Source organism: Amblyraja radiata, chromosome 5 (assembly GCF_010909765.2).
Source record: "Amblyraja radiata isolate CabotCenter1 chromosome 5, sAmbRad1.1.pri, whole genome shotgun sequence".
NCBI classification, from domain to species: Eukaryota; Metazoa; Chordata; class Chondrichthyes; order Rajiformes; family Rajidae; genus Amblyraja; species Amblyraja radiata.
The window spans coordinates 52,343,512-52,369,002 of record NC_045960.1 but is presented as its reverse complement, the minus strand read 5'-3'; the positions used below and the strand labels follow the sequence as shown (position 1 = coordinate 52,369,002).

The following is a 25,491-nucleotide window of genomic DNA, read 5'->3' as shown; positions in this document are numbered from 1 at the left end:
AACCTCTCCCTTTTGCTCACACCCTCTAGTCCTGGCAACATCCTCGTAAATCTTTTCTGAACCCTTTCAAGCTTGACAATATCTTTCCTATAACAGGGTGCCCAGAACTGAACACAATATTCTAAATGTGGTCTCACCAACGTCTTATATAATGTATACATAAACCCAGAAGTGTACACAAACCCCACTGCAGTTTGAACTCAAGGCTGTAGGCTAGGAGGTAAGAATGCCAAGATCTAGTCAGACTGGCATGAAAGGCCACATTTTCTAATTGATTTTTGTGACAGACATTCTTAAATCTCTAGGTGCAGGTAAAATCACATCAATTAACAGAGGATGCAACATGGTATTTCCTGATGTGACTGCAATTTCAGCACACTTCACTTTGTAAATGGACAAATGGTTGTTTGGCTTATTGAAACCCTCTAATATTTCTGGTGTTACCAACACCAATCCAATTGAATTATTCTCAGTCTCCTTGCACACATTTATAAGGCGGTTTGGTTACTGACCAATTCATCCATCTGCAATTGGATCCTCGACTTCCTCATTCACAGACCACAGTCTGTCCGTATTGGTGGAAATGTGTCATCCTCGAAAATAATCAGCACGGGAGCACCTCAAGGCTGCTTGCTCAGCCCCCTGCTGTACTCACTCTATACTCATGACTGCGTAGCCAGACATAGTGCGAACTCCATCATCAAGTTCGCCGACGACACCACTGTTGTGGGACGTATCACTGATAGGGACGAGTCAGAGTATAGAAGTGAGATTGACTGATTGACCAAATGGTGCCAGCACAATAACCTGGCTCTCAACACCAGCAAAACCAAGAAACTGATTGTGGATTTCGGAAGGGGTAGGATGGGGACCCACAGTCCCGTTTATATCAACGGGTCGATGGTGGAAAGGGTAAAAAACTTCAAATTCCTGGGCGTGCATATTTCCGAAGATCTCTCCTGGTCCCAGAAAACTGATGCAATCATAAAGAGAGCACATCAGCGCCTCTACTTCCTGAGAAGTTTACAGAGAGTCGGTATGTCAAGGAGGACTCTCTCGAACTTCTACAGGTGTGCAGTAGAGAGCATGCTGACCGGTTGCATTATGGCTTGGTACGGCAACCTGAGCGTCCAGGAGCGGAAAAGGCTGCAAAAAGTTGTAAACACTGCCCAGTCCATCATCGGCCCTGACCTCCTGACCATCGAGGGGATCTATCGCAGTCGCTGCCACTCCACAGGCTACCAATCACTCAAAAAGGCTGCCAGCATCAAGGACCCACACCATCCTGGCCATACATTCATCTCTCCGCTGCCATCAGGTGGAAGGTACAGCAGCCTGAAATCTGCAACATCCAGGTTCAGGAACAGCTACTTCCCCACGGCCATCAGACTATTAAACACAACTTCAAACAAACTCTGAACTATAACAGCCAATTGCACTCTATCTGTTATATATATATTCTATGGTATATGGACATACTGATCTGATCTGTATTTATGCATACAATATTCTGTTGTGCTGCAGCAAGCAAGAATTTTATTGTCCTATCTGGGACACATGACAATAAACTCTCTTGACTTGACTTGATCACAAAAGCTAATAGTTAAAGTGATAGTGATAGTTAAATGAGAAGTAACTTAACATGATTTTAACATTAACATTTTCAGATGAAAAATAAATATTATTCCTTAAAATATCTTACTGTCCTCCCACTAAAACAAAACTAATCAAAACCTATACCGATCATTTCCTGTAAACTACAATGATCCTGTATGAACAAGACAATCAATTGCAGCAGTTTGATTAAATTGAAAGAGGTGTACAACGGCTGACAATCTGATAGTGCTCCTTTCAATCCAATGCCAAAAGCTCACATTATTCCTCACGGCACCAGCCAGTATGCTGAATAGATGACATAATACTTCCCGGAATTTGAAGTTATTTCCATTAACGAATTAATGATATTGAATTTTTAATCTCAGGGTTAAAATTGACTGAATCTTGAAGTAAAGTGAATTCAGGCCAATATCCTGGCCTTGAAGCTGTAGTCAAATTCCAGGAAGAGGACAGTCAGTAAGAGAAACAGATGGCAAAATCATTTAATGTATTTCTGGATAGGAAGGCAGAAAATAATCATTGAGGCACACTTTGGCTTATTGGGCTGGGGTGGGTTGCTGGATTTTGGGATGGATGGGAGGGAGGCTAAGGAGTCTGAAGGAAATTCACTCCGTTTTTAAAGCCAAAATAAGTCATTCAGCCCTCCCCGTCCATGCTGGCCAAGATGCCCAATCTAAGATGGTCACATTTGCTTACATTTGTCCGATATCCCTCCAAACCTTTCCTATCTATGTGAGAATATGTAGAATTGAGGATACTTTAGAACTAAGGTTTAAGTATTCTGAGTTAAGTTTTAATTTCTATATTTTGACATCATTTAGTTAAGTTTCATTATCCTTGCTATGACAATTTTTCCTGGAAAACATGTTGTTTATGTGATGTTCAATGCTATTGTAATTGGCTAAGATATATTTTGCTGTGTGTGATTGTAATTGGGCAGAAAGATTGTCCCCACCTATATAACCATGTGATACTGTAGTTATTGATCTGGAATCACCACCGCTTTGTAAGTTACCTCCCACTGTATCAACCATTTAATATATATCCTATTTCCTTTGTTTGAACATGTTTTCTCCGTGATCCACTGGGAGAGCTTCCCAGGGCGGTACAGAGAAACCTGGTCACCATGGTGAAATAAAGGATGATTTAAAGTATTCTAGTCGGTGTTTTCACTGAACGGACTTAGGAATATAAATACCGGAATTATCATATGTACCTGCCCACCTTTTGTGTGTTGCTATTGTACCTGCCACATTTACTTCCTCTTGTAATTCATTCCATATACCCACTTCCCCATGTGTGAAAAAGTTACCCCTCAGACTCCTATTAAATCTTTTCCCTTTCATCTTGAATCTATGCTCTATACACTCCACAGGCTACCAATCACTATAAAGGTCCTGCCCAAAATACAATAACTCACATCTATCCTAATCAAACTTTATTTACAATTTATTCCTTGATGCATTTCCTCAGCTGATCAAGATCCTGTTGTCATTCTGGTGTGTGTGTGGGGGGGGGGGGCTTTCTGGAGCGCTAGTATGGGTGTTGTGGGCTGATGGGACTGGTTTCCAGGGCTAGTATGGACATTGTGGGCCAAATGGATTGTTGGGGCGTCAGTTCAGTCACTCAAGCCTGATGTGCTGGCAGCTCACTCACGGCTGGTGGGCTGGCAGTTGACATGGCTATTCTTTGAAATTCCATTTCAAGCAGGGTGCAAGGCCACCAAATTCAAGTTCAGTTTCATACCACTTCAAGCAGGGTGCGAGGCCACCAAATTCAGATGCAGTTTCCTACCACTTCAAGCAGGGTGCAAGGCCACCAAATTCAAGTGCAGTTTCCGACCACTTCAAGCAGGGTGCAAGGCCACCGAATTCAAGTGCAGTTTCATACTGCTTCAAGCAGGGTGCAATGCCAATGAATTCAAGTGTATCTTCATACCACTTCAAGCAGGGTGCAAGGCCACCAAATTCAAATGCAGTTTCCTACCATTTCAAGCGGGGTGCAAGGCCACCAAATTCAAGTGCAGTTTCATACCACTTCAAGAAGGGTGCAAGTCCACCGAATTCAAGTGCAGTTTCATACCACATCAAGCAGGGTGCAGGGCCACCAAACTCAAGTGGTTCCCTACCACTTCAAGCAGGGAGCAAGGCCACCAAATTCAAGTGCAGTTTCATACCATTTCAAGCAGGGTAAAGGCCACCAAATTCAAATGCAGTTTCATACAATTTCATGCAGGGTGCAAGGCCACCAAATTCAAATGCAGTTTCATACCATTTCATGCAGGGTGCAAGGCCACCACATTCAAATGCAGTTTCATACCATTTCAGGGTGAAACCACCATAAAACCACACAAAACACCACATTTTCATTTTCAAACCACATTAAGGGCACTCAAGGTTAGTAAAACCACACTCACAGTTTAGTAGACATGTGTTCAGTGTTATTCACAGTTCAGACTGAGAGGCGTGACCCTCTCGCTCCCCCATCTTGCAGAGACTGACTGAGGCACTCAACACTTCTGGGTTTTATAGTCCCTCTGGAAGGGGCGTGGCCTTCAGGAGAGAGAATCTCAACATTGTTTAAACCCTAATAACTCTTTTATTTGTCATCGATGGGAAAAATCCTCGTCCTGCACATCGGAGGGGGACTCCGAGTAAGATGGCCAAAAATCACAGCCATAAGTGGCAGCATTTTTTCTAAAATCAATATACAGAACAACAGGAAGTGGTCAAGATCAGACATAGTAATATAGATAATAATGATTAGCTTCATCAGCATGATTTGTTGAAACATCGGTTGGCATCCTTGGGATCTGCTGGTGCTGGACCATAGGAAATCTGACCTCTGAAATCTCCCACGTGCATCTTCCACTGATCAGGAATTACGGAAAATGGACGCTGGAAGGTTCTGAGAAGTGCCGGTTAACCCTAAATTTCAGTAATGTCGTCAGAAACGCTCTTGGTTCATGTTGCTGTTGGCCAAGTAGTACAGATCTTGGTTAATGTTAAATCTTAATTAGATCTTGGTTAGAATGAGTTCTTCTTTCGTGTCCATCTTCCATGTTTCAAATGTTGACATCCCTGTCATCGTCCATCCTGAAAAGGACGCAAGCTTCCGGCGTCAATCAGTTGGAGTCATCACTTGTTGAAGATGGTGGAAGCAGAATTACCTCAGCATACTTCCAGTCTCCAGCCCCGCAACGTGAACGGGTCTACTATGGGGCCATTAGAATGAGTTAACTAGTGGAGATCTGTACCACAGCTTTAAAATACACTGGACAACATGCTGGACAACATAATATAGAATAGGACAGGACACTTTCAAGCTATAGTATGGAAACCAAGCTATTATATAAATGATCTGCATTATAGGCAACCTAAAACTTTGTATTCTTGGATGGATTAAAAACAAATTTTTTTCTCCAATTGCCAGCTGCAAAAATAGAGGGTATCAATTAGTTAATACAATTGCTTTATAATCTGAAGAAAGCATTTGGTCTCTGTAATATGAAGGGTGAGGTTTTCAGTTGATCAGTAATTGTAGAGAATGAGTAAATAGGGTAAAAATAAGATACCTGCTTCTGCAAGTCAGTTACAAGGTCAACCAGCAGACCCTTGTCCCTTTGCAGCTGCAAGTTCTCCTCTTCGGCATTTGCAATTCTGCTTTGTTCCTCAGATATACGACTGAGCACAGTGGCTCTGTTCAGTTCCAGTGAGGTCTTCCCTTGTTCAAGGAGCAGAATCTGAGGGAAGATATTTAAAGTAAGTTGAAACCCTATTCACCCAACTTCATGGAAATGCAATTTTGCTTTAACTACAGATGGTTGAAGATTTCCTCTTCAATTGGCCCATTGAAGGCAAAAACCGTCACTTTCTCATCCTGTTTCATTAATGTTTGTCATTGTGTTTATAAAGGAAAATAAATAATAATGTCAGTGCTAAACAAGTGAGCATTAATGAAAATAACAATGCAGAATTTCCCAGAACATACGAGTATAACATTAAATATATCACATAATCAAATCTCGGAATTTATTTAGAAAAAAGGTACTGCAAATGCTGGTTTACAAAAAAAGGCACAAAGTCTTTCTCTGAATTTATTTACTTTGTTTACTTTGAAATATTTTAAAGGCCAGTTTCCATTAATTACCTTTTCCATATGTTCCTTAAATCTATTTTTCTCAATTTCCAGGCGTTCTTTGTGTCTCCTCACCTCATACTCCAGTTGCTGCTTATGGTCTTTTATAGTAATCAGCTGAACAGCACTTGAAGTATGGCAAATATCAGTCTCTTCTTTTACCATCCTCTCCTGCAACGCATAGTGCAGCGATGTCATTGATAAAAAGTAACAGTAAAAAGTAGGAAAATCTCTTTCATAAAACACTTATTATTTCTTATTGTTTACCATACAGGAAGAGATTATTTAATGAAATTGAATTGGGAATTAAATTATTTGGAATTCCCCAGTACCACAGGTGGTAAATGTGCCATGCAGCAGAGTATCAAGGTATTTGATTTGATCCTCCTCCAACCTCATCTACTGTATCCGCTGTTCCAGGTGTCAACTTCTCTACATCGGTGAGACCAAGCGCAGGCTCGATGATTGTTTGACTGAACACCTCCGCTCAGTGCGTCTTAACCTACCTGATCTCCCGGTGGCCCAGCACTTCAACTCCTCCTCCCATTTCCAATCTGACCTTTCTGTCCTGGGCCTCCTCCATTGTCAGAGTGAGGCCCAGAGCAAATTGGAGGAACAGCACCTCATATGTCGCTTGGGTAGTTTACACCCCAGCGGTATGAACATTAACTTCTCTAACTTCAGATAGCCCTTGCTTTCTCTCTCCATCCCCTTCCCCATTCTCCCACTAATCTTACTGTCTCCGCCTGCATTCTATCTTTGTCCCGCCCCCTCCCCTGACATCAGTCTGAAGAAGGGTCTCGACCCGAAACAGCACCAATTCCTTCTCTCCAGAGATACTGCCTCACCTGCTGAGTTACTCCAGCATTTTGTGTCTACTTTCTATTTGATTTGGTTTGGTCAACCTCAACTAGAGCAATATTTATCTTCTGTATCCCTGGGTTTTGGATTATACAATCCCAATTTTGTTTATCACAAGGGGAAAATGTCAACCAGTTGAAACCATGACCTAGATTCTTCTTCGCTTGAGGGAGTTTACAGGACCCTGGAACCCTACAGTGATACGGGTTACTTGCTTTGGGCGAGAACAAAAGAAGTAATAAGAAGCACAAGATTAGAGTGGTAACAAAAGACAATTGCAATTAGTTTATTTGCTGGCTTCATTTCACATTTGGAATTCATCAACTTTTATCATGGGACAGTTCTGGACCATAAATGTTGTATAATCAGAGCCTCCCAAAATGCAATTGCAGACTTCTCTAAATTCTAAGGTACACAAAAATGCTGGAGAAACTCAGCGGGTGCAGCAGCATCCATGGAGCGAAAGAAATAGGCATCGTTTCGGGCCTATTTCCTAAATGTCACAACCTTCTCTAAATTCTAGTCTGGGAATACAATGCCATGAAGCAATGTTTTGCATGTAGGAGTTTCAAAAGGCAGTTGGCTGCTTTGTACAAACATTAAATTCCTTCCTTCACAGGAGTCCCATGGGAGGTGTTTGCCAGTCCGACAATGTGACTTGACTAACTGAAGTTATTGGTTTTCTACCACCGCCTTACAATTGCATCACTGTTTTCAGACAGATAATTAATAGCTCCAAATCATGCTTGCAGAAAGCTTTATCCCTTCAGTTAGTTCCCTTTCACATTGTTATTTTAGAATGATGCTATAGCTTCTTCTTAACAGATTAGAAGTCAGTTGATCCAGTAATCACTGCATTTCTCCTCCTTTCAATTAGTTTTTTTCCAGATCTCCCATTATGGTATAGTTACAATGTGTCACGTTACTGGATTGGTATATAAGGCCTGAATTGGGTTACTGGAAATTTATCTTCAAATAATTCAATGAGCTTTGTAACAAAACGCTAGTTCCAGTAAAAATGACTACTAAACGACCCAATTTATATAAAAATCCATATAGATCTTGATTATGCTTCAGAAAAGGAAATCTTCTGTTTGTAAATTCTCTGGCCTATATTTGAGACCAGACTGACCTACTGTTTGTGCTTACTTTTGTCTTCCTAAGTGTCAGTATATAATCAGGGATAGACAATAAATGCCAGCCTTGCCAGCAAATAAAATAATAGTGAACATGAATCCAAGCTATCTAAATACAATAGTTCATAGTAACTTATATCTGCACTGAATTATATAAAACACAAATATATTTGTCATATTACAAAGTTGACATAAATAATAAAAAAGTATCATTATTTTGCATTTAACACTGAACAAATCATCAAAGGTTCAAAGGTTCAAAGGTTGGTTTATTGTCACATACACCTAGATGTAGTGAAATTCCTTTTGCCAATGCAGCACATAAAAAAAAATAATACAAACATAACAATAATAAATAGCTGTAACATAAAAACATCCCCCCACAATGGTTCCCATTATGGGGGAAGGCACAAAGTCCAGTCCCATCCCCAATGTCCACCCATAGTCGGGCCTATTGAGGCCTCCACAGTTGCCTCTACGGAGGCCCGATGTTCCAGGCCGTCCTCGCCGGGTGATGATGTTCCGGCGTCGGGAGAGTCCTCTCAGCGGCCTGGGAACCCTGGAACGGCCGCCTCCCTACTCGAGACCGTGGCTTCCGGAGCCGACAAGGCCGCGCCGAATGGAGCTCAGCTGGCGATCTCGTCGCGAGATCCCAGGCTCCCGATGTAAAGTTCAGCGCCGCCGCCCGCAGCTCCGCGATGTTTTAAACGCCGGTCCCAGCTCACCGGAGTTCCAGCGCGGGCGACCCAGGCAAGGCACCGCCCGCCCCGCAAATGGTCGTCGCCAGCGCTGCAACCGCCGTCCCACACCCACAGCTCCGCCGCCGATGCATAGTCTCCGGGCGGGTCCCCTCGCGCCTCGGACCAGCACCCTCAGCAGCCCGCAGATGCCTTGGCCGCCCGCGATGCCACGGTGCCGCCGATGACGCCGCGACGGCCATTTGCCCGGCTGCCACCGTTGCTTTTCCGAGGCTCCGGCTTCCTCCGTTCCCCGCCCCTCCGCCCTCCTGCCGACCTCCTCCTGGTGCGGCGTCCCCCTCAGGAAATTCGTCCAGGCTCGCTGGTAGGCCGCAGGACAGGGTCGAAAGTGCAGCCGCGAGAAAATCTGCATCTCCGACGAGGTATGGACCTGAAATTAGTTTCCCCCTTCCCCCCCCCCTCCCCACACATAAAAAAGCTAGAACTCCTTAAAAACAAAACACTAAACTAACTAAAAATAAGAAAAAAGAAATGAAAAACAGACAGCTGGCAGCCATACCCCCTACAGGTCGGCGCCAAAAAAAAAAAAACCCTAGGTTTTCTAAATTTACATTTTCAACCATTCCTATAACCAATATTCCTCAAAGTCAATAACTTGAATCAAACCTCAACTTTATCAAGTAGCTAACTTTAATCAAATCCAAATATCCAGTTCAAATTAATCACTCAACTTGTTTTTAATGCTAAGGAAGAGTTTCCACATACCCTGTCCTTTTGCTTTTTGAGCTCAAGAATCTGTGAATGTATCTGGGCATTCTCCTTGACCAAAGTGGTACAATCATCTGTCATCTTGCTTCTGAGGAAACAATCCTGTTTCCTCATCATATCTTTCTCACGCAGCTGTTGATGAAGGAGACGGATTTCATCTCTGGTGGGGGAACAGGACATAACAATATCTTGTTCTGTGCAGACCTTTCTCCATCTTCTTAACATGCATCATAAAATATAACATTTAGAATTGAAAATGATATTGTGTACAAATGTCAGAGGGATGATTCTCGAGCAGTTAAGGAAGTTGTTGAGGGGTTGTGGGGGGGGGAAGGAAGGGAAGGGGGGGAAGGGAAGGGGGGGGGAAGGGAAGGGGGGGAAGGGAAGGGGGGGAAGGGAAGGGGGGGAAGGGAAGGGGGGGACAGGGAAGGGGGGGGGAGGGAAGGGGGGGGAAGGGGGGGAAGGGAAGGGGGGGGGAAGGAAGGGGGGGGGAAGGAAGGGGGGGGAAGGAAGGGGGGGGAAGGAAGGGGGGGAAAGGAAGGGGGGGGGAAGGAAGGGGGGGGAAAGGAGGGGGGGGGAAGGAAGGGGGGGAAAGGAAGGGGGGGAAAGGAAGGGGGGGGAGGAAGGGGGGGAGGAAGGAAGGGGGGGAAGGAAGGGGGGGGGAGGAAGGGGGGGGAGGAAGGGGGGGGAGGAAGGGGGGGAGGAAGGGGGGGGAGGAAGGGGGGGGAAGGGGGGGGGGAAGGAAGGGGGGGGAAGAAGGGGGGGGGAAGGAAGGGGGGGGGGAAGGGGGGAGGGGGGGGGGGAGGAAGGGGGGGGGAGGAAGGGGGGGGGGGGGGGGGGGGGGAGGAAGGGGGGGGGGAGGAAGGGGGGGGGAGGAAGGGGGGGGGGGGGAGGAAGGGGGGGGGGGAGGAAGGGGGGGGGGAGGAAGGGGGGGGAGGAAGGGGGGGGAGGAAGGGGGGGAGGCAGGGGGAAGGAAGGGGGAAGGAACGGGGGGGGAGGAAGGGGGGGGGGGGGGGGAGGAAGGGGAAGGGAGGAGGGGGCGGGAGGGAGGAAGGGGGGGAAGGAAGGGAGGGGGGGAAGGAAGTGGGGGAAGGAAGGGGGGGAAGGAAGGGGGGGGAAGGAAGGGGGGAAGGAAGGGGGGGAGGGAAGGAAGGGGGGGGAAGGGGGAGGAAGGGGGGAGGGGGGGGGGAGGAAGGGGGGGGGAGGAAGGGGGGGGGAGGAAGGGGGGGGGGGGAGGAAGGGGGGGGGAGGAAGGGGGGGGAGGAAGGGGGGGGGGAAGGGGGGGGAGGAAGGGGGGGGAGGAAGGGGGGGAGGAAGGGGGGGAGGAAGGGGGGGGGAGGAAGGGGGGGGGAGGAAGGGGGGGGAAGGAAGGGGGGGGGAAGGAAGGGGGGGGGAAGGAAGGGGGGGGAAGGAAGGGGGGGGAAGGAAGGGGGGGAAGGAAGGGGGGGAGGAAGGGGGGGGAAGGAAGGGGGGGGGGGAGGGGGGGGAAGGAAGGGGGGGGAAAGGAAGGGGGGGGGAAAGGAAGGGGGGGAAAGGAAGGGGGGGGGAAAGGAAGGGGGGGGGGAAAGGAAGGGGGGGGAAAGGAAGGGGGGGGGAAAGGAAGGGGGGGGGGAAAGGAAGGGGGGGGAAAGGAAGGGGGGGGGAAAGGAAGGGGGGGGGGGAAGGTAGGGGGGGGAAGGTAGGGGGGGGGGGGAAGGAAGGGGGGGGGGGGGAGAGTGGTGGTTGAAGTCTCACCCCGGAGCACAAATTCCACTGCTCAAGTGGACATGAAGACGTATCCACAACATAACTTTCCAAAGCTAGCATTTTCTTTTCTTTATGTGGAGTTGAAGATATTAACTGTCCTCTTGCTTTGCTGCCATGTGTTAATTAATAAATGGATAATTTTGAAGAACAAAAGTCCTGATCTGAAATGTCATCTGTCTGTTTTCATCCACAGATGGTCCTGATGTGCTGAGTTCCTCCAGCAATTTGTTTTTGCTCGATACCAGCATCTGCAGTCTCTTGTGTCTCAAGTTTTAAAGATTATTGGACAGAAAGGAAGATGGCAGATTCCCTTGACCCATAACTTCCATTGACTGCATGTTATCAGGAATGTATATTAGGTTAAAACATCAAATCATCACTCACAATAATGGAATTAATGAAAAGTAGTTGCCCATGGAGGAACAGTGATGAAGAACACAGCAAAAATATAAATAAGCAAGTTTGGACTGAAGAGCGTATTTGACTGTTGACTTGTATGAATTATACTGACTGTCTAAAATCAATTGCATATTGCTGTTTGAAACCTAAAAGCTGGTCTGGTTCACCTAGAATAACTGATAATTTATATTTATCTGTTGTTGTTTCATTACATGTGCCTGTCAAGCTGCAGCAAGTAAGAATTTCACTGTCCTGTCCTGGTGCCTATGCCGATTAAACACTTTAAACTCTGAACTGTTCTTATGGGACTTGAAGGCTATGATGAAGCCGAATTTTAGTTAAAAATATAAGAAGATATTAAATTGGCTTCTGGGCTAGCTTACAGCTTATATTTAGTCTCAAATTAGGCTTGCCTCAGGTTGCAGTGTGTGGGATAATAAATACCATAACATTGTCTCCCAAGTGAGGAAGTGACAGAGAAAGAAACAGCTAGTCACATCTTTGAAGTAAGATGCCGTAAACCAAATGACCAATGTTTATGGGGGAGGAGGCGATAAAGGAAGAGAGAAACAGCTAGTCACATCTTTGAAGTAAGATGCCATAAACCAAATGGTCTATGTTTATGAGGGACCAAGTGACAGAGAGGAAGCAGCGAAAGAGCTAGGGTGATCTCTGTGAAGATAAAATGTTGTAAACCAAATGGCCAATGTTATCTTGTAACATGTAAACAAAAGGCCTTTGATGTGATGCATTCTGTGGAAACCTTTTCCTGTACCTCTGACCATGACTAATGTCTGTGAAATGTGCTAAGGGGACAAAAAAAACCCTATTTAAGGCAATGTAATTCTGTTGTTCAGAGGAGGTGGACAGAGGACGGTCAAGTGTCTGTAATGGTCACTTGACTGGAATTCTCGCTCCCTTCCATCGGCCGATGTTAAGTAAAGTTTTGAACTGGTCTACCAAACAGTTTGTGTGGTGTCTGTTTATTAAGAAGCGAACCTGGTTTAGTAGTTATAAAAGTAGCTTTTTCATTGGCGTAGTTATGCAGGCCTCGCTGGGACCACATCAACGGCTGACTGTGCAAGAGGTTGCAGAGGTTGCCGGGATTGGAAGGGAGATAACTGAGCTCTATCGGCCCCCTTGTAAGACCGACTCCCTAGAAACTCCCAGGAACATCTGTGATCCTTCATCAGACATTGAATTGGTTCCCTGCCGAGGTTCTTAGAAACAGACAAAGGTAAGACCAGTTGGGCTTTATATGTTTTTTTTAAGAAGGGATTGTGTATGTATTTTTAAGACAGAATTGTGTATGTATTTTTAAGAAGGAATTGTGTATATTTTTAAGAAGGACTTGAGCGGTTTCTCTTTCTATCTCTCTTTGTTTTTTTTAATATCTCTCTCTACTAAGGGCTCATCGGCCTCATTGAGACATCCGTGATTTGTCGGGTTGAGATACGGGGGGTGAGGTGTGCGTCTGGCTTATTGAGACATCCGCAGAGTTGTCGGATTCAGAAATAAGTGGCGTTGTATATTAAAGATTTAAGAAGTCTGCCAGGTTGAGAAACAGGAGTCCCGGTTAGCGGGTCTTCTTCGTTGAGACACTTGGGTCGTATATTAAAGGGTTAAAAAGTCAGCCAAATTGAGAAACTGGGGTCTCGAGTAGCGAGTCGGCCTGGTTGATATATTTGGAACGATTCGGAATTAAGAAGTCTGTTTTCTCTTTCTCTTTCTCTTTCTTTCTTTCTATCTATCTATGGGGAATGCTCTGGATAACAGTCCAACATATGTGTTATTTGAATCCTAGATATAATAAGAAATTTAGAATGTTAAGTTACAAGTTGACCAAACGGTTAGGGGATGAAGCCTGGCCAGTAGGGGGAACATGGAATGTAGAGACATTTATATGGGAAAGGAAGGCAGGAAAGAAATGGAAGAAAGGAATTAAAACATGGGACGCAGAAGCAGTGAAGAAGCATGAGGAGAGTATAGAGTTTGAAGTTGGATGGATGCTGTATGTAAGAAGGGGATAGAGTTAAGAAACAAGGATAGCACTATGAAAGGATGGAAAGTATTGCAACTAGAATGCCTGTGGGCAGAGGAACAAGAGGAAATAATTAAAAGACAGACAGGAGGTGAGAAACAGGTGATGGTTAGTACAAAATAAACCCAGTACTGGTAAATCCTCTGGAGGAGACTTCATGTCTGGCACGACGACCCTATTTGGTAATGAAGATGAGGAGTTAGATAATCTTGGGAGATGACCACCTCCCTATGCCCTACCAGTAGCAATGGCATCTTTACCTGGGACAGTTCCGTCAGTAACATCCCTATACCTTGAAGTTCTGACCTTACAAAGCTCCCCAGGATTGGGAGCACGGGAATGCCTTTCTGTGCGTAATTTGTTTAACGCATTGATGCTACCAGAACAGCTGGTCATTGTTAAATGTACTGCACACACTGGTGCTGGGGACCCTATAGCAAAAGACAATAGGTTGCTGATAGTGTATCCAAACAATGCAGCCTGTACATCCAAATGCGTAGTGACAGCACGTAAACAGATGCTAGCAAATAGAACGGTCCTGCCAAACATGAAGGAGGTATGTACATTACAGAGGGACGCCTCTCATATATAATAAATAACTATGGAAACAAGAGGGCTGTGCCATTGATTCAGCACACGGTTCTTTAGTAACTTGTCAGTTTCTTTGTTGAACTAAATTAAGGCGCATGTTGCAATCAAAAGTGCTTGAACAATTGGTTGGGAAGAAAGCCAAACTGTAAGAAAGACGAGTTGGTGTATTCGATACATTTTTACCCGTCTTACCCATGCTGGTAAGGAGGGAATGATAGGATAACAAAGGAAACGTGGTGGCACCCGAAAATTTGATAAGAGGCACTGAAGCAGGCATCTAATGTAAAAATTTGCCAACAAAGTAATCCAGGCAAACCATTTAAGATACCCTCAGGGGTGACGCCAATGCCATCACGATCGTTTGAATGCATACCGATTGATTTTATTGAAATACCAAGGGCTCAGAGTTATAAATATTGCTTAGTGATTTTAGATTTATTTAGCAGGTGGAGTGAAGCACTACCAACCACTAATAATACTGCTGAAACTACAGTAACATTGTTGTAATCCCAGGTTTGGCCTACCTACTGTCATAAGTTCAGACAATGGTCCTCATTTTAACCACTATTAATAAGGAAAAATGTGAACATTTTAATATTCGACCATTTTAATATTCGGCAGTATACACCACCCACAGGCATCTGGGATGGTGGAAAGAGTCAATGGGGATTGCAAAACAAAATTACCCCAGAGGTAGGTACACAAAATTGCTGGGGGAACTCAGCGGGTGCAGCAGCATCTATGGAGCGAAGGAAATAGGCGACGTTTCGGGCCGAAACCCTTCTTCAGACTGATAGGGGGTGGGGAAAGAAAGAAGGACAAAGGGAGGAGGAGGAGGAGCCCGAGGGCGGGCGGATGGTAGGAGACAGCTAGAGGGTGAAGGAAGGGGAGGGGGGGAGGGGACAGCACGGGCTAGCCAAATTGGGAGAATTCAATGTTGATGCCAAGGGGACGCAAGGACCCCAGACGGAATATGAGGTGCTGTTCCTCCAATTTCCGCTGGTGCTCACTCTGGCAATGGAGGAGACCCAGGACAGAGAGGTCGGATTGGGAATGGGAGGGGGAGTTGAAGTGCTGAGCCACCGGGAGATCAGGTAGGTTATTGCGGACTGAGCGGAGGTGTTCGGCGAAACGGTCGCCCAACCTACGCTTGGTCTCACCGATGTAGATCAGCTGACATCTAGAGCAGCGGATGCAGTAGATGAGGTTGGAGGAGATACAGGTGAACCTTTGTCGCACCTGGAACGACTGCTTGGGACCTTGAATGGAGTCGAGGGGGGAGGTGAAGGGACAGGTGTTGCATTTCTTGCGGTTGCAACGGAAAGTGCCCGGGGAGGGGGTGGTGCGGGAGGGAAGTGAAGAATTGACGAGGGAGTTGCGGAGGGAGCGGTCTTTGCGGAAGGCAGACATGGGGGGAGATGGGAAGATGTGGCGAGTGGTGGGGTCACGTTGGAGGTGGCGGAAATGGCGGAGGATTATGTGTTGTATTTGCCGGCTGGTGGGGTGAAAGGTGAGGACCAGAGGGACTCTGCCCTTGTTGCGTGTGCGGGGATGGGGAGAGAGAGCAGCGTTACGGGGTATGGATGAGACCCTGGTGTGAGCCTCATCTATGGTGGCGGAGGGGAATCCCCGTTCCCTGAAGAACGAGGACATTTCCGATGCCCTGGTATGAAATGTCTCATCCTGGGAACAGATGCGGCGTAGGCGGAGGAATTGGGAGTAGGGGATGGAGTCTTTACAGGGGGCAGGGTGGGAAGACGTGTAGTCCAGATAGCCATGTGAGTCAGTGGGTTTATAATGTATGTCGGTCAGGAGTCTGTCCCCTGCGATGGAGATGGTGAGGTCAAGGAATGGTAGGGAAGTGTCTGAAATCGTCCAGGTGTATTGGAGTGCCGGATGGAAGTTGGTGGTGAAGTGGATGAAGTCAGTCAGTTGTGTGTGGGTGCAGGAGGTGGCACCAAAGCAGTCGTCAATGTAGCGGAGGTAGAGGTCGGGGATGGGGCCCTGGTATGCATTGAACAAGGATTGTTCAACGTGCCCGACAAAGAGGCAGGCGTAGCTGGGGCCCATGCGTGTGCCCATAGCTACGCCTTGTGTTTGGAGGAAATGGGAGGAGTCAAATGTAAAGTTATTGAGGGTGAGGACCAAGCTCCGCTAAGCGGAGGAGAGTGTCAGTGGCTGGGTATAGGTTGCTCCTCTGGTCGAGGAAGAACCGGAGGGCTCTGAGGCCATCCTGGTGGGGGATGGAGGTGTAGAGTGACCGGACATCCATGGTGAAGATGAGGGGGTGAGGGCCCAGAGAGTGGAATGCGTGGAGGCGGCGGAGAGTGTCTGAGGTGTCTAGAACATAGGTGGGGAGGGATTTGACCAAGGGGGATAGGATGGAGTCAAGGTATGTGGAGATGAGTTCGGTGGGGCACGAACACGCAGAGACAATGGGTCTGCCGGGAGAGCCGGGTTTGTGGATTTTGGGGAGAAGGTAAAAACGGGCCGTGCGGGGCTGGGGAACGATGAGTTTGGAGGCTTGGTCAGGTAGGGCGTGGGAATTGATGAAGTCGGTGATGGTGCTAGAAATGGTGGCCTGGTGCTCGTCAGTGGGGTCATGGTCCAAGGGTAAGTAGGAGGAGGTGTCCGAGAGTTGGCGCGTGGCCTCAGCTTTGTAGAGATCGACGCGCCAGACTACCACGGCACCTCCCTTGTCGGCTGGTTTGATGACCCAGTCTGGGTTTGTGCGGAGTGATTCGATGGCAGTGCGTTCAGAGGGGGAAAGATTGGAGTGAGAAAGGGGAGTGGAGAAGTTGAGGCGGTTGACGTCGCGGCGGCAGTTCTGAATGAAGAGTTCCAGAGCCGGGACTTTCTGAGGGGGGTTCCACGAGGAGGGGGTGCGTTGGAGACGGGAAAAGGGGTCATCATTAGGGGGCGAGGACTCCTTACCATGGAAGTGCGCTGTGAGGCGGAGACGACGGTAGAAGCTCTCCAAGTCATGGTGGGCGCGGAACTCATTGAGATGGGGACGGAGGGGGACAAAGGTGAGACCTCTGCTGAGGACAGACCGTTGGGTGGGGGAGAGGGGGAGGTCGGGGGGGATGGTGAACACCCGGCAGGGGTGGGAGTTGGGGCCAGAGGAAGGCAGGTGGTTAGACTGGGTAGGGGGTTGTGGGTGTTGGAGGGGTGGTGGGTGGTCAGGGGGTGGGGGGGAGAGAGGGCTGTAATGTGGGTGGGGAAGAGCGGGTGTGACATGGTTGGGGGGGGATGGGGGAGGGTCAGTGGAGCAGCCACTGAGGTTAGCACGGCTGGGCAGACGGGCGCTAGGACCCGGTGGAATTAAATCGAGGAGAGTGGGAGTAAGCAGCGTGAAGGCTGCAGGCCCAGTGCAGAGTCCAGGCTCCAGGTAAGGCGACGGCTGTGGGTTGCTGGAGGGGGGTGGAGTGGCGCGGGTCAACGGACCCGATGGTCGGAGTCCAGCGGCGCGGGTCACCGGACCCGATGGTCGGAGTCCAGTGGTGGTTGAGTCGGGGTCCGCGGGCGATGCGTGGGTGGTCCCGGTGGGCGGATGGTCGGCGGGTCGGCGGCGAGATGAATCGGGTGCGTAGCGGCGGCCATGTTGGGATAGCCCCGGTCCGGCGGCGTTGTAGGGTAGTTGGGGTCGGGTGGCGATGTCGGAGGAATCAGCGAGGGGGAGCGAGTCCAAGTTACCGTAGAGGCTGCGAGGCTGGGCGTCATCGGTCGGCAGGTGAGGGTCGGTGGCGGCATCGATGTAGAGGTCAGTGAAGGCGGCGTCTCGGTGGGTGTGGAAGTCGCTCCTAGTGGCCAAGATGGCGTCGCGGGACTCGGGCAGGCGATGCGGGCCAGAGTTGGGGCCCGGAGTCTGCGGGCGGTCGAGTCGCGGAGTGTAGGCGTCGGGAGCGGCCTGGAGTCGGGATAATTTAAGGTCCTTGGTGGAGTTGAGGTAGGCCAGGAATTTTTTATTAAAGAGGTGGATCTTCCGGCGGATGAAATACAGCTGGGGTCCGTTGCAGGTCTGGGTTAGTGAGGCCTGAAGTCCAGGGAGTGTCGATGTGAGGTCCTGTTGGTGCCGGCGCATCGCAACCAGGGTGGATCTCAGTGCCCGGTTGGAGAATTGCTGGGTATGCCGGTGGATGGCCAGTCGGTACCGATGGTCCGGTTGGGGTCCGAACTGGGAGGTGGGGAACTGGAGCTGGAAGCCGTGGGGTATGAGATGATGGCGCAGGCAGGACCCGAGGAAGCAGATGTGGCTGTGGTATCGAGTCTGGGTAAGGGTATGGTCGTACAGTTGGAGGGCAGGGGGGATCACAGAGAGGGGGCAGTTAGAGAGGAGGTTGTGAAACTGTCTCCGGAGAGAGGAGGAGAACTTCTTCAAAGTAGGCATACCTTGAAGAGATATCGCAGTGGAGTAGACAAAGTGTTCAAAAGGGAACTGCAGATGCTGGAATATCGAAGGTACACAAAATTGCTGGGGGAACTCAGCGGGTGCAGCAGCATCTATGGAGCGAAGGAAATAGGCGACGTTTCGGGCCGAAACCCTTCTTCAGACTGATAGGGGGTGGGGAAAGAAAGAAGGACAAAGGGAGGAGGAGGAGGAGCCCGAGGGCGGGCGGATGGGAGGAGACAGCTAGAGGGTGAAGGAAGGGGAGGGGGGGAGGGGACAGCACGGGCTAGCCAAATTGGGAGAATTCAATGTTGATGCCAAGGGGACGCAAGGACCCCAGACGGAATATGAGGTGCTGTTCCTCCAATTTCCGCTGGTGCTCACTCTGGCAATGGAGGAGACCCAGGACAGAGAGGTCGGATTGGGAATGGGAGGGGGAGTTGAAGTGCTGAGCCACCGGGAGATCAGGGAGGTTATTGCGGACTGAGCGGAGGTGTTCGGCGAAACGGTCGCCCAACCTACGCTTGGTCTCACCGATGTAGATCAGCTGACATCTAGAGCAGCGGATGCAGTAGATGAGGTTGGAGGAGATACAGGTGAACCTTTGTCGCACCTGGAACGACTGCTTGGGACCTTGAATGGAGTCGAGGGGGGAGGTGAAGGGACAGGTGTTGCATTTCTTGCGGTTGCAACGGAAAGTGCCCGGGGAGGGGGTGGTGCGGGAGGGAAGTGAAGAATTGACGAGGGAGTTGCGGAGGGAGCGGTCTTTGCGGAAGGCAGACATGGGGGGAGATGGGAAGATGTGGCGAGTGGTGGGGTCACGTTGGAGGTGGCGGAAATGGCGGAGGATTATGTGTTGTATTTGCCGGCTGGTGGGGTGAAAGGTGAGGACCAGAGGGACTCTGCCCTTGTTGCGTGTGCGGGGATGGGGAGAGAGAGCAGCGTTACGGGGTATGGATGAGACCCTGGTGTGAGCCTCATCTATGGTGGCGGAGGGGAATCCCCGTTCCCTGAAGAACGAGGACATTTCCGATGCCCTGGTATGAAATGTCTCATCCTGGGAACAGATGCGGCGTAGGCGGAGGAATTGGGAGTAGGGGATGGAGTCTTTACAGGGGGCAGGGTGGGAAGACGTGTAGTCCAGATAGCCATGTGAGTCAGTGGGTTTATAATGTATGTCGGTCAGGAGTCTGTCCCCTGCGATGGAGATGGTGAGGTCAAGGAATGGTAGGGAAGTGTCTGAAATCGTCCAGGTGTATTGGAGTGCCGGATGGAAGTTGGTGGTGAAGTGGATGAAGTCAGTCAGTTGTGTGTGGGTGCAGGAGGTGGCACCAAAGCAGTCGTCAATGTAGCGGAGGTAGAGGTCGGGGATGGGGCCCTGGTATGCATTGAACAAGGATTGTTCAACGTGCCCGACAAAGAGGCAGGCGTAGCTGGGGCCCATGCGTGTGCCCATAGCTACGCCTTGTGTTTGGAGGAAATGGGAGGAGTCAAATGTAAAGTTATTGAGGGTGAGGACCAGCTCCGCTAAGCGGAGGAGAGTGTCAGTGGCTGGGTATAGGTTGCTCCTCTGGTCGAGGAAGAACCGGAGGGCTCTGAGGCCATCCTGGTGGGGGATGGAGGTGTAGAGTGACCGGACATCCATGGTGAAGATGAGGGGGTGAGGGCCCAGAGAGTGGAATGCGTGGAGGCGGCGGAGAGTGTCTGAGGTGTCTAGAACATAGGTGGGGAGGGATTTGACCAAGGGGGATAGGATGGAGTCAAGGTATGTGGAGATGAGTTCGGTGGGGCACGAACACGCAGAGACAATGGGTCTGCCGGGAGAGCCGGGTTTGTGGATTTTGGGGAGAAGGTAAAAACGGGCCGTGCGGGGCTGGGGAACGATGAGTTTGGAGGCTTGGTCAGGTAGGGCGTGGGAATTGATGAAGTCGGTGATGGTGCTAGAAATGGTGGCCTGGTGCTCGTCAGTGGGGTCATGGTCCAAGGGTAAGTAGGAGGAGGTGTCCGAGAGTTGGCGCGTGGCCTCAGCTTTGTAGAGGTAAATGTACCCCAGAGGTAAATCCTTTTTCTGACAGGCAACTATGTTATAAAAAAAATTGGGGATGAAGGGAAATTTGATGGAGAAATGAGGAAAGAGCTAGGGAGACTGAAAAGTCAAGGGGAGTCTGACTAATCATGATCTGGATCAATGTCCAATTAGGGTTAGGTAACCAGGATTTTGGTAAACAGAAGTCTTGTCAGAAAAAGGGAAAGTAAATTACAAAGAGACGTCTTTGAAGATGAAATATTATATACTGTTGGTAAAACAATGTTTTTGTATATGTACTACTTGTAAAACAATGTTTTTTATGTGGAATGTGTGAAATTTGAAGCAATGAGCAAAGTTGTGTGTCGCTTTAAGAAGTTTGTCCTTTAAAATGCAAATGGACAGACAGTTTATGGTGTGCTCCATTAAGAAACAGGCATGAATGGGGGGCGGAGCTATACTCGAATGATAAAATGTTGGTTGATTATAAATCTTTTGAACCAAGTTTTTTTTTAAAAAGACTCATCCCGATTAAAGTGTTAAATGAGATTGGAAATGTCAAAATTACAGAGAAAAAGAAAATGTATTATTGATTACTGATTCTGAGTGAGTTCTTTTGGGAAAGATTGTTTTGATATGATAACGGAGGTTGTCTTTTAAAATGCAAATGAAGCAAGATTACTGTTTGCAAGCAAACAAAAAGATTTTGAAGCATGGGCTGTTTGAGGGAAATGATGGTAGATGAAAAATTGTATTAGGACTTACAAAAGGGGGTTTGAGGGAACTCACAATGAGGGATGAAAGGTGAGAAGATAAAGTAGATTGGGGAAGAGAACATATTTGGAGAATTGAATATTCAGGTGGAGAGAGCCTCTTCGGATATAATTGGATTAAAGAATAAGTTCACAGGGAAGTGTTAAGAAGGATACTGAGATACTGGAGGATCAAAGGAAGACAAAAGTGCTGGAGAAACTCAGCTGGGAACAAGATTTACAACTTTTTATTGATACAGGAAAAGCCATTTACAGGCCCTGGGCAATTAACTAATTATGTATGGACGGCAATTAACCCATGTCTTGCCAGATCTACATTCCCAGGTTGGAGGAGTTTTTGCTGGAAACCAGTGACCAAGGCCATAAAAGCTATACGATGATGGTGCTGGGACAAGAAGAAATTGAGATTGTGTTGAAAAGAACAACCAAGTGTTGCTAACAACATGAACTGCTGTAAAGATTGAAGATCATCGTCGCTGGATACATTTGATTGACTGTGAACAGTTTGTGGAAACAAGGACGATGGGCTATTGATGCTCCCTTTATTCTGGGGTGGCCCAGCCCACATGGACTGAACTTTCTTCAGACTGGCAAGCTTGTGGACTAACCCACATTTAAAGGATGGTACACACCTCCTTTTAAACAAGATTGAAGTCAAACATGACAAGCGCAGCAAAGATAACCTGACTACAGACAGTAAGAGGTCTGCAAAGGCCAGTTAAATCTACCTGTTTTTGCCACAACCAAGGCACTGGTGTATTTTTAGGAAACAGTATATTTTTGACAGGGCATTGTTATGTTGCACATGCAGTGCCACACAAGAGAAGCATGAACCAGTTACACCAGCACACGGGGAGTTCCACGCGAAGCCGAATAAAGGCTGAGCAATTTTTATGATCCTTTTCCTGTCCTATGGTAGTATCTTACTGTCACGTCCGGGGGAGGTTTGTGGCCATTTAAAATGTTTGGAGGGACTTGTGGAACGATTGTCCACTATGAAATGATTGTGTTACTAGTGTACTATTAATTTGTCTGATGAGATGCTTATGGTCTTTCATATGTACTCAGCAAGGACTGTAGTTATCAATATTTTGATAAAAGGATGGAATGATGAAGCCGAATTTTAGTTAAAAATATAAGAAGATATTAAATTGGCTTCTGGGCTAGCTTACAGCTTATATTTAGTCTCAAATTAGGCTTGCCTCAGGTTGCAGTGTGTGGGATAATAAATACCATAACATTGTCTCCCAAGTGAGGAAGTGACAGAGAAAGAAACAGCTAGTCACATCTTTGAAGTAAGATGCCGTAAACCAAATGACCAATGTTTATGGGGGAGGAGGCGATAAAGGAAGAGAGAAACAGCTAGTCACATCTTTGAAGTAAGATGCCATAAACCAAATGGTCTATGTTTATGAGGGACCAAGTGACAGAGAGGAAGCAGCGAAAGAGCTAGGGTGATCTCTGTGAAGATAAAATGTTGTAAACCAAATGGCCAATGTTATCTTGTAACATGTAAACAAAAGGCCTTTGATGTGATGCATTCTGTGGAAACCTTTTCCTGTACCTCTGACCATGACTAATGTCTGTGAAATGTGCTAAGGGGACAAAAAAACCCTATTTAAGGCAATGTAATTCTGTTGTTCAGAGGAGGTGGACAGAGGACGGTCAAGTGTCTGTAATGGTCACTTGACTGGAATTCTCGCTCCCTTCCATCGGCCGATGTTAAGTAAAGTTTTGAACTGGTCTACCAAACAGTTTGTGTGGTGTCTGTTTATTAAGAAGCGAACCTGGTTTAGTAGTTATAAAAGTAGCTTTTTCAGCTATAGATCTGTCTCAAGTCATGTGCTCTCAATGCAATCTACCCTATGCTTGGAAAACAATAAACTACATGTCAAGTGGTATATTGATTTCTAAAAATGTTTAAGGAAGTAATGAAGTGCCGATTACTACTACAGTGGGTTGAGGGAAGCAAAAATAAGCAAATACTCTTTCAATATTCTTTATCTTAGGCCACACATCTCCTAGTTCAATGTTCTCCTCTCTCTAAGACAGTACCTGTAATCATGTGAGATTTTATCCTGCATGGCAGCTGTGTTGGAACGGTATTTTCCCTCCATTTCATGGAGAGATGACTGCACCTTTAAAAGGTTCAGACGCTCTCCTCCTAGTTGTGTCACAATCATTTTCTCTTGTTCTGATCTTTGTCCAATCTGGATACAGACAATTTAAAGAAATGAACAATTAACATGATTTCAATTTCCTCATAAAATTAGATTTTCACTATGATTTTATAGAGCACTTTTAGAAAGTTGGAAATTGTTGTTTAATGATTGAATATCTTTTGGTGTTACTCAAAGTGAACCGTGTAAAACCTGTATGTTCTGTTGTACTGATCAACATGATGAGGACTCTCATTTATTAGCTGTGGGAATGGCCTTTGAACCTAGGAGTCTAGAATTAGAAAGCTATGGTATTATGTTGTTGGAAAGCTGTTTAGGGTCATGCAGTCTTTGAGAAGAGTTTTAAAGTCTAGGCATTTAGCAGAGGAGCAGCAGATAAAGAGCTGCGGCCTCACAGCTCCAGAAAACCACATTTGAACTCTGGTGATATGTGTGTGGAGTTCCCTGTAACCATAAGGTTATACCATAATTGATAGGCGCAGAATTAGGCCATTCGGCCCATCAAGTCTACTCCACCATTCATCATGGCTGATCTATCTCTCCCTCCTAACTCCATTCTCCTGCCTTCTCCCCATAACCCCTGACATCCCTACCCCTTACTTACTTACCTACCCCTTCCCTACTTACTTCCTAATGGGTTTCCTTCCACATCCCAAGGATGTGCAAATTGGGAGGTTATTTGGGCACTGCAAATAGTCCCTTGTGCATAGATGAATGGTAGCTCAGGTGGGAAGTGGACAGGAATGTAGAGATAATAGAAACAGGCTTCATACGGGAGGAGTGGAAGTGGACACAGACTCTGCCTGAGCATATAGAGGGTGTTGCTGGGATCTGAAATTACTGGTATATTAGTCTTCCGCTATGGATGCAGTCGAGAAGGCCATCCTGGAGTTATATAATAGAAATTGAAACTTAAAAAGAATAAATAGGCCATTCTGTCCAACTAGTCCACATCAGTGTTTGTTTTCTGCATGAATGTTCTCTTTATAAATTATTATTGCTACGCGCAGAGACTTAGAGGTGGTAGTTGTGGTGGTGGGAAAATGGGGTGGCACAATGGGAAGTGAGGTGAATAATTAATCTGCCTGAAAGGGAAGGCTAGCTAGGTTAGATGAAGAATACATTATTCTTTGCCTTCTGTGTGAGTTTTCCTGGTTATCAGCTTATCCTCTGTTTATTTTGGGTCTTTGCAGTCTCAATATGGTTCTTTGAAATCAACTGATTAATATATTACAATTATGGCTAAAATAATTACCTGTATTATTGTTGGGTTTTCTCACTCCTGGAGACAATTTTGTAATTCCTCCACACTGTCCACTATTCCCAGTGCTATCTTATTTGACATGTTTGGTGTCTCATTTAAATGTGTGCTATAAGCACTAAAATGGAACCGGGTTTTGCAGGGCAGGGGATCAGATGATTCCTTTGCTTAAGAAGCTGGGAGATAATGTTTTAGGAAAACTAGGCAGACTGAACATCGGGTGCTCTCAAATGGGCCTGCAGGAAGTTATAATTTCTCCCCACACTTATTATGTGAGATCTCTAAGGGATGGACCACGCTTATGTGCATCTCAAAATTGTAATCCCAGTCCGACAATAAGTGGAAACAAAACCAGGTTTGCAAAGTTTCTTCCATTGGAAATAAGTAGATATGCCATTTGACTGTTTACATGCATGTCGAGTCCACTCAGAATACCTCGCCCTTTAATTTGAACTAACACGACTTAGCCACACTGAACTTACTTGCTCCTTTATTGTGATAACCTTGTGTTCAGTATTCTTTAGGGCAGTGATCTGCCGTTCCAGTTCCTGTTTGCTCTGTAGTAATTCCATTTCTTTGTGTGAAAGCTCCCTATCTCTGAGCTCCTTCATCTTCTTCAGCTGCATTATCTCTTTCACAAGAGACTGCTTTTCCCTTGAATGAGAATCTGCAGTTTGTAAATAAACAATATTCTTAAATACTAATTATGAAGCCTATTCATGTGAGAGCATTGCAGGATAAACTAAAATTATCTTCACACACCTCAAGTAATAAATTATGTTGCTGCGGTTAGGTACCATTTAATGAACTGGATCATCCCTTATGTAGGAACCCCCTGTTTCTTCCCAGTTGTCAGCTTGTCTCTGA

The 25,491-nt window shown here is 47.0% G+C and overlaps 1 protein-coding gene across 1 annotated transcript in view; it reads right to left on the bottom strand.

Moving 5' to 3' along the window:
- LOC116973288 (golgin subfamily A member 6-like protein 7) overlaps positions 1–25,286 on the bottom strand; it is a 28,063-nt gene extending 2,777 nt beyond the window's left edge. Inside the window, exons 1-5 of the mRNA XM_033021202.1 lie at positions 25,107–25,286; positions 23,239–23,393; positions 9,215–9,377; positions 5,767–5,925; positions 5,192–5,359 (exon numbers count right to left, since the gene is read on the bottom strand). Of these exons, the coding sequence (XP_032877093.1) occupies positions 5,192–5,359; positions 5,767–5,925; positions 9,215–9,377; positions 23,239–23,393; positions 25,107–25,250 (789 nt within the window). The 5' untranslated portion in view covers positions 25,251–25,286. The remainder of the gene's footprint in view (positions 1–5,191; positions 5,360–5,766; positions 5,926–9,214; positions 9,378–23,238; positions 23,394–25,106) is intronic.
- Positions 25,287–25,491: the final 205 nt, after the last annotated feature.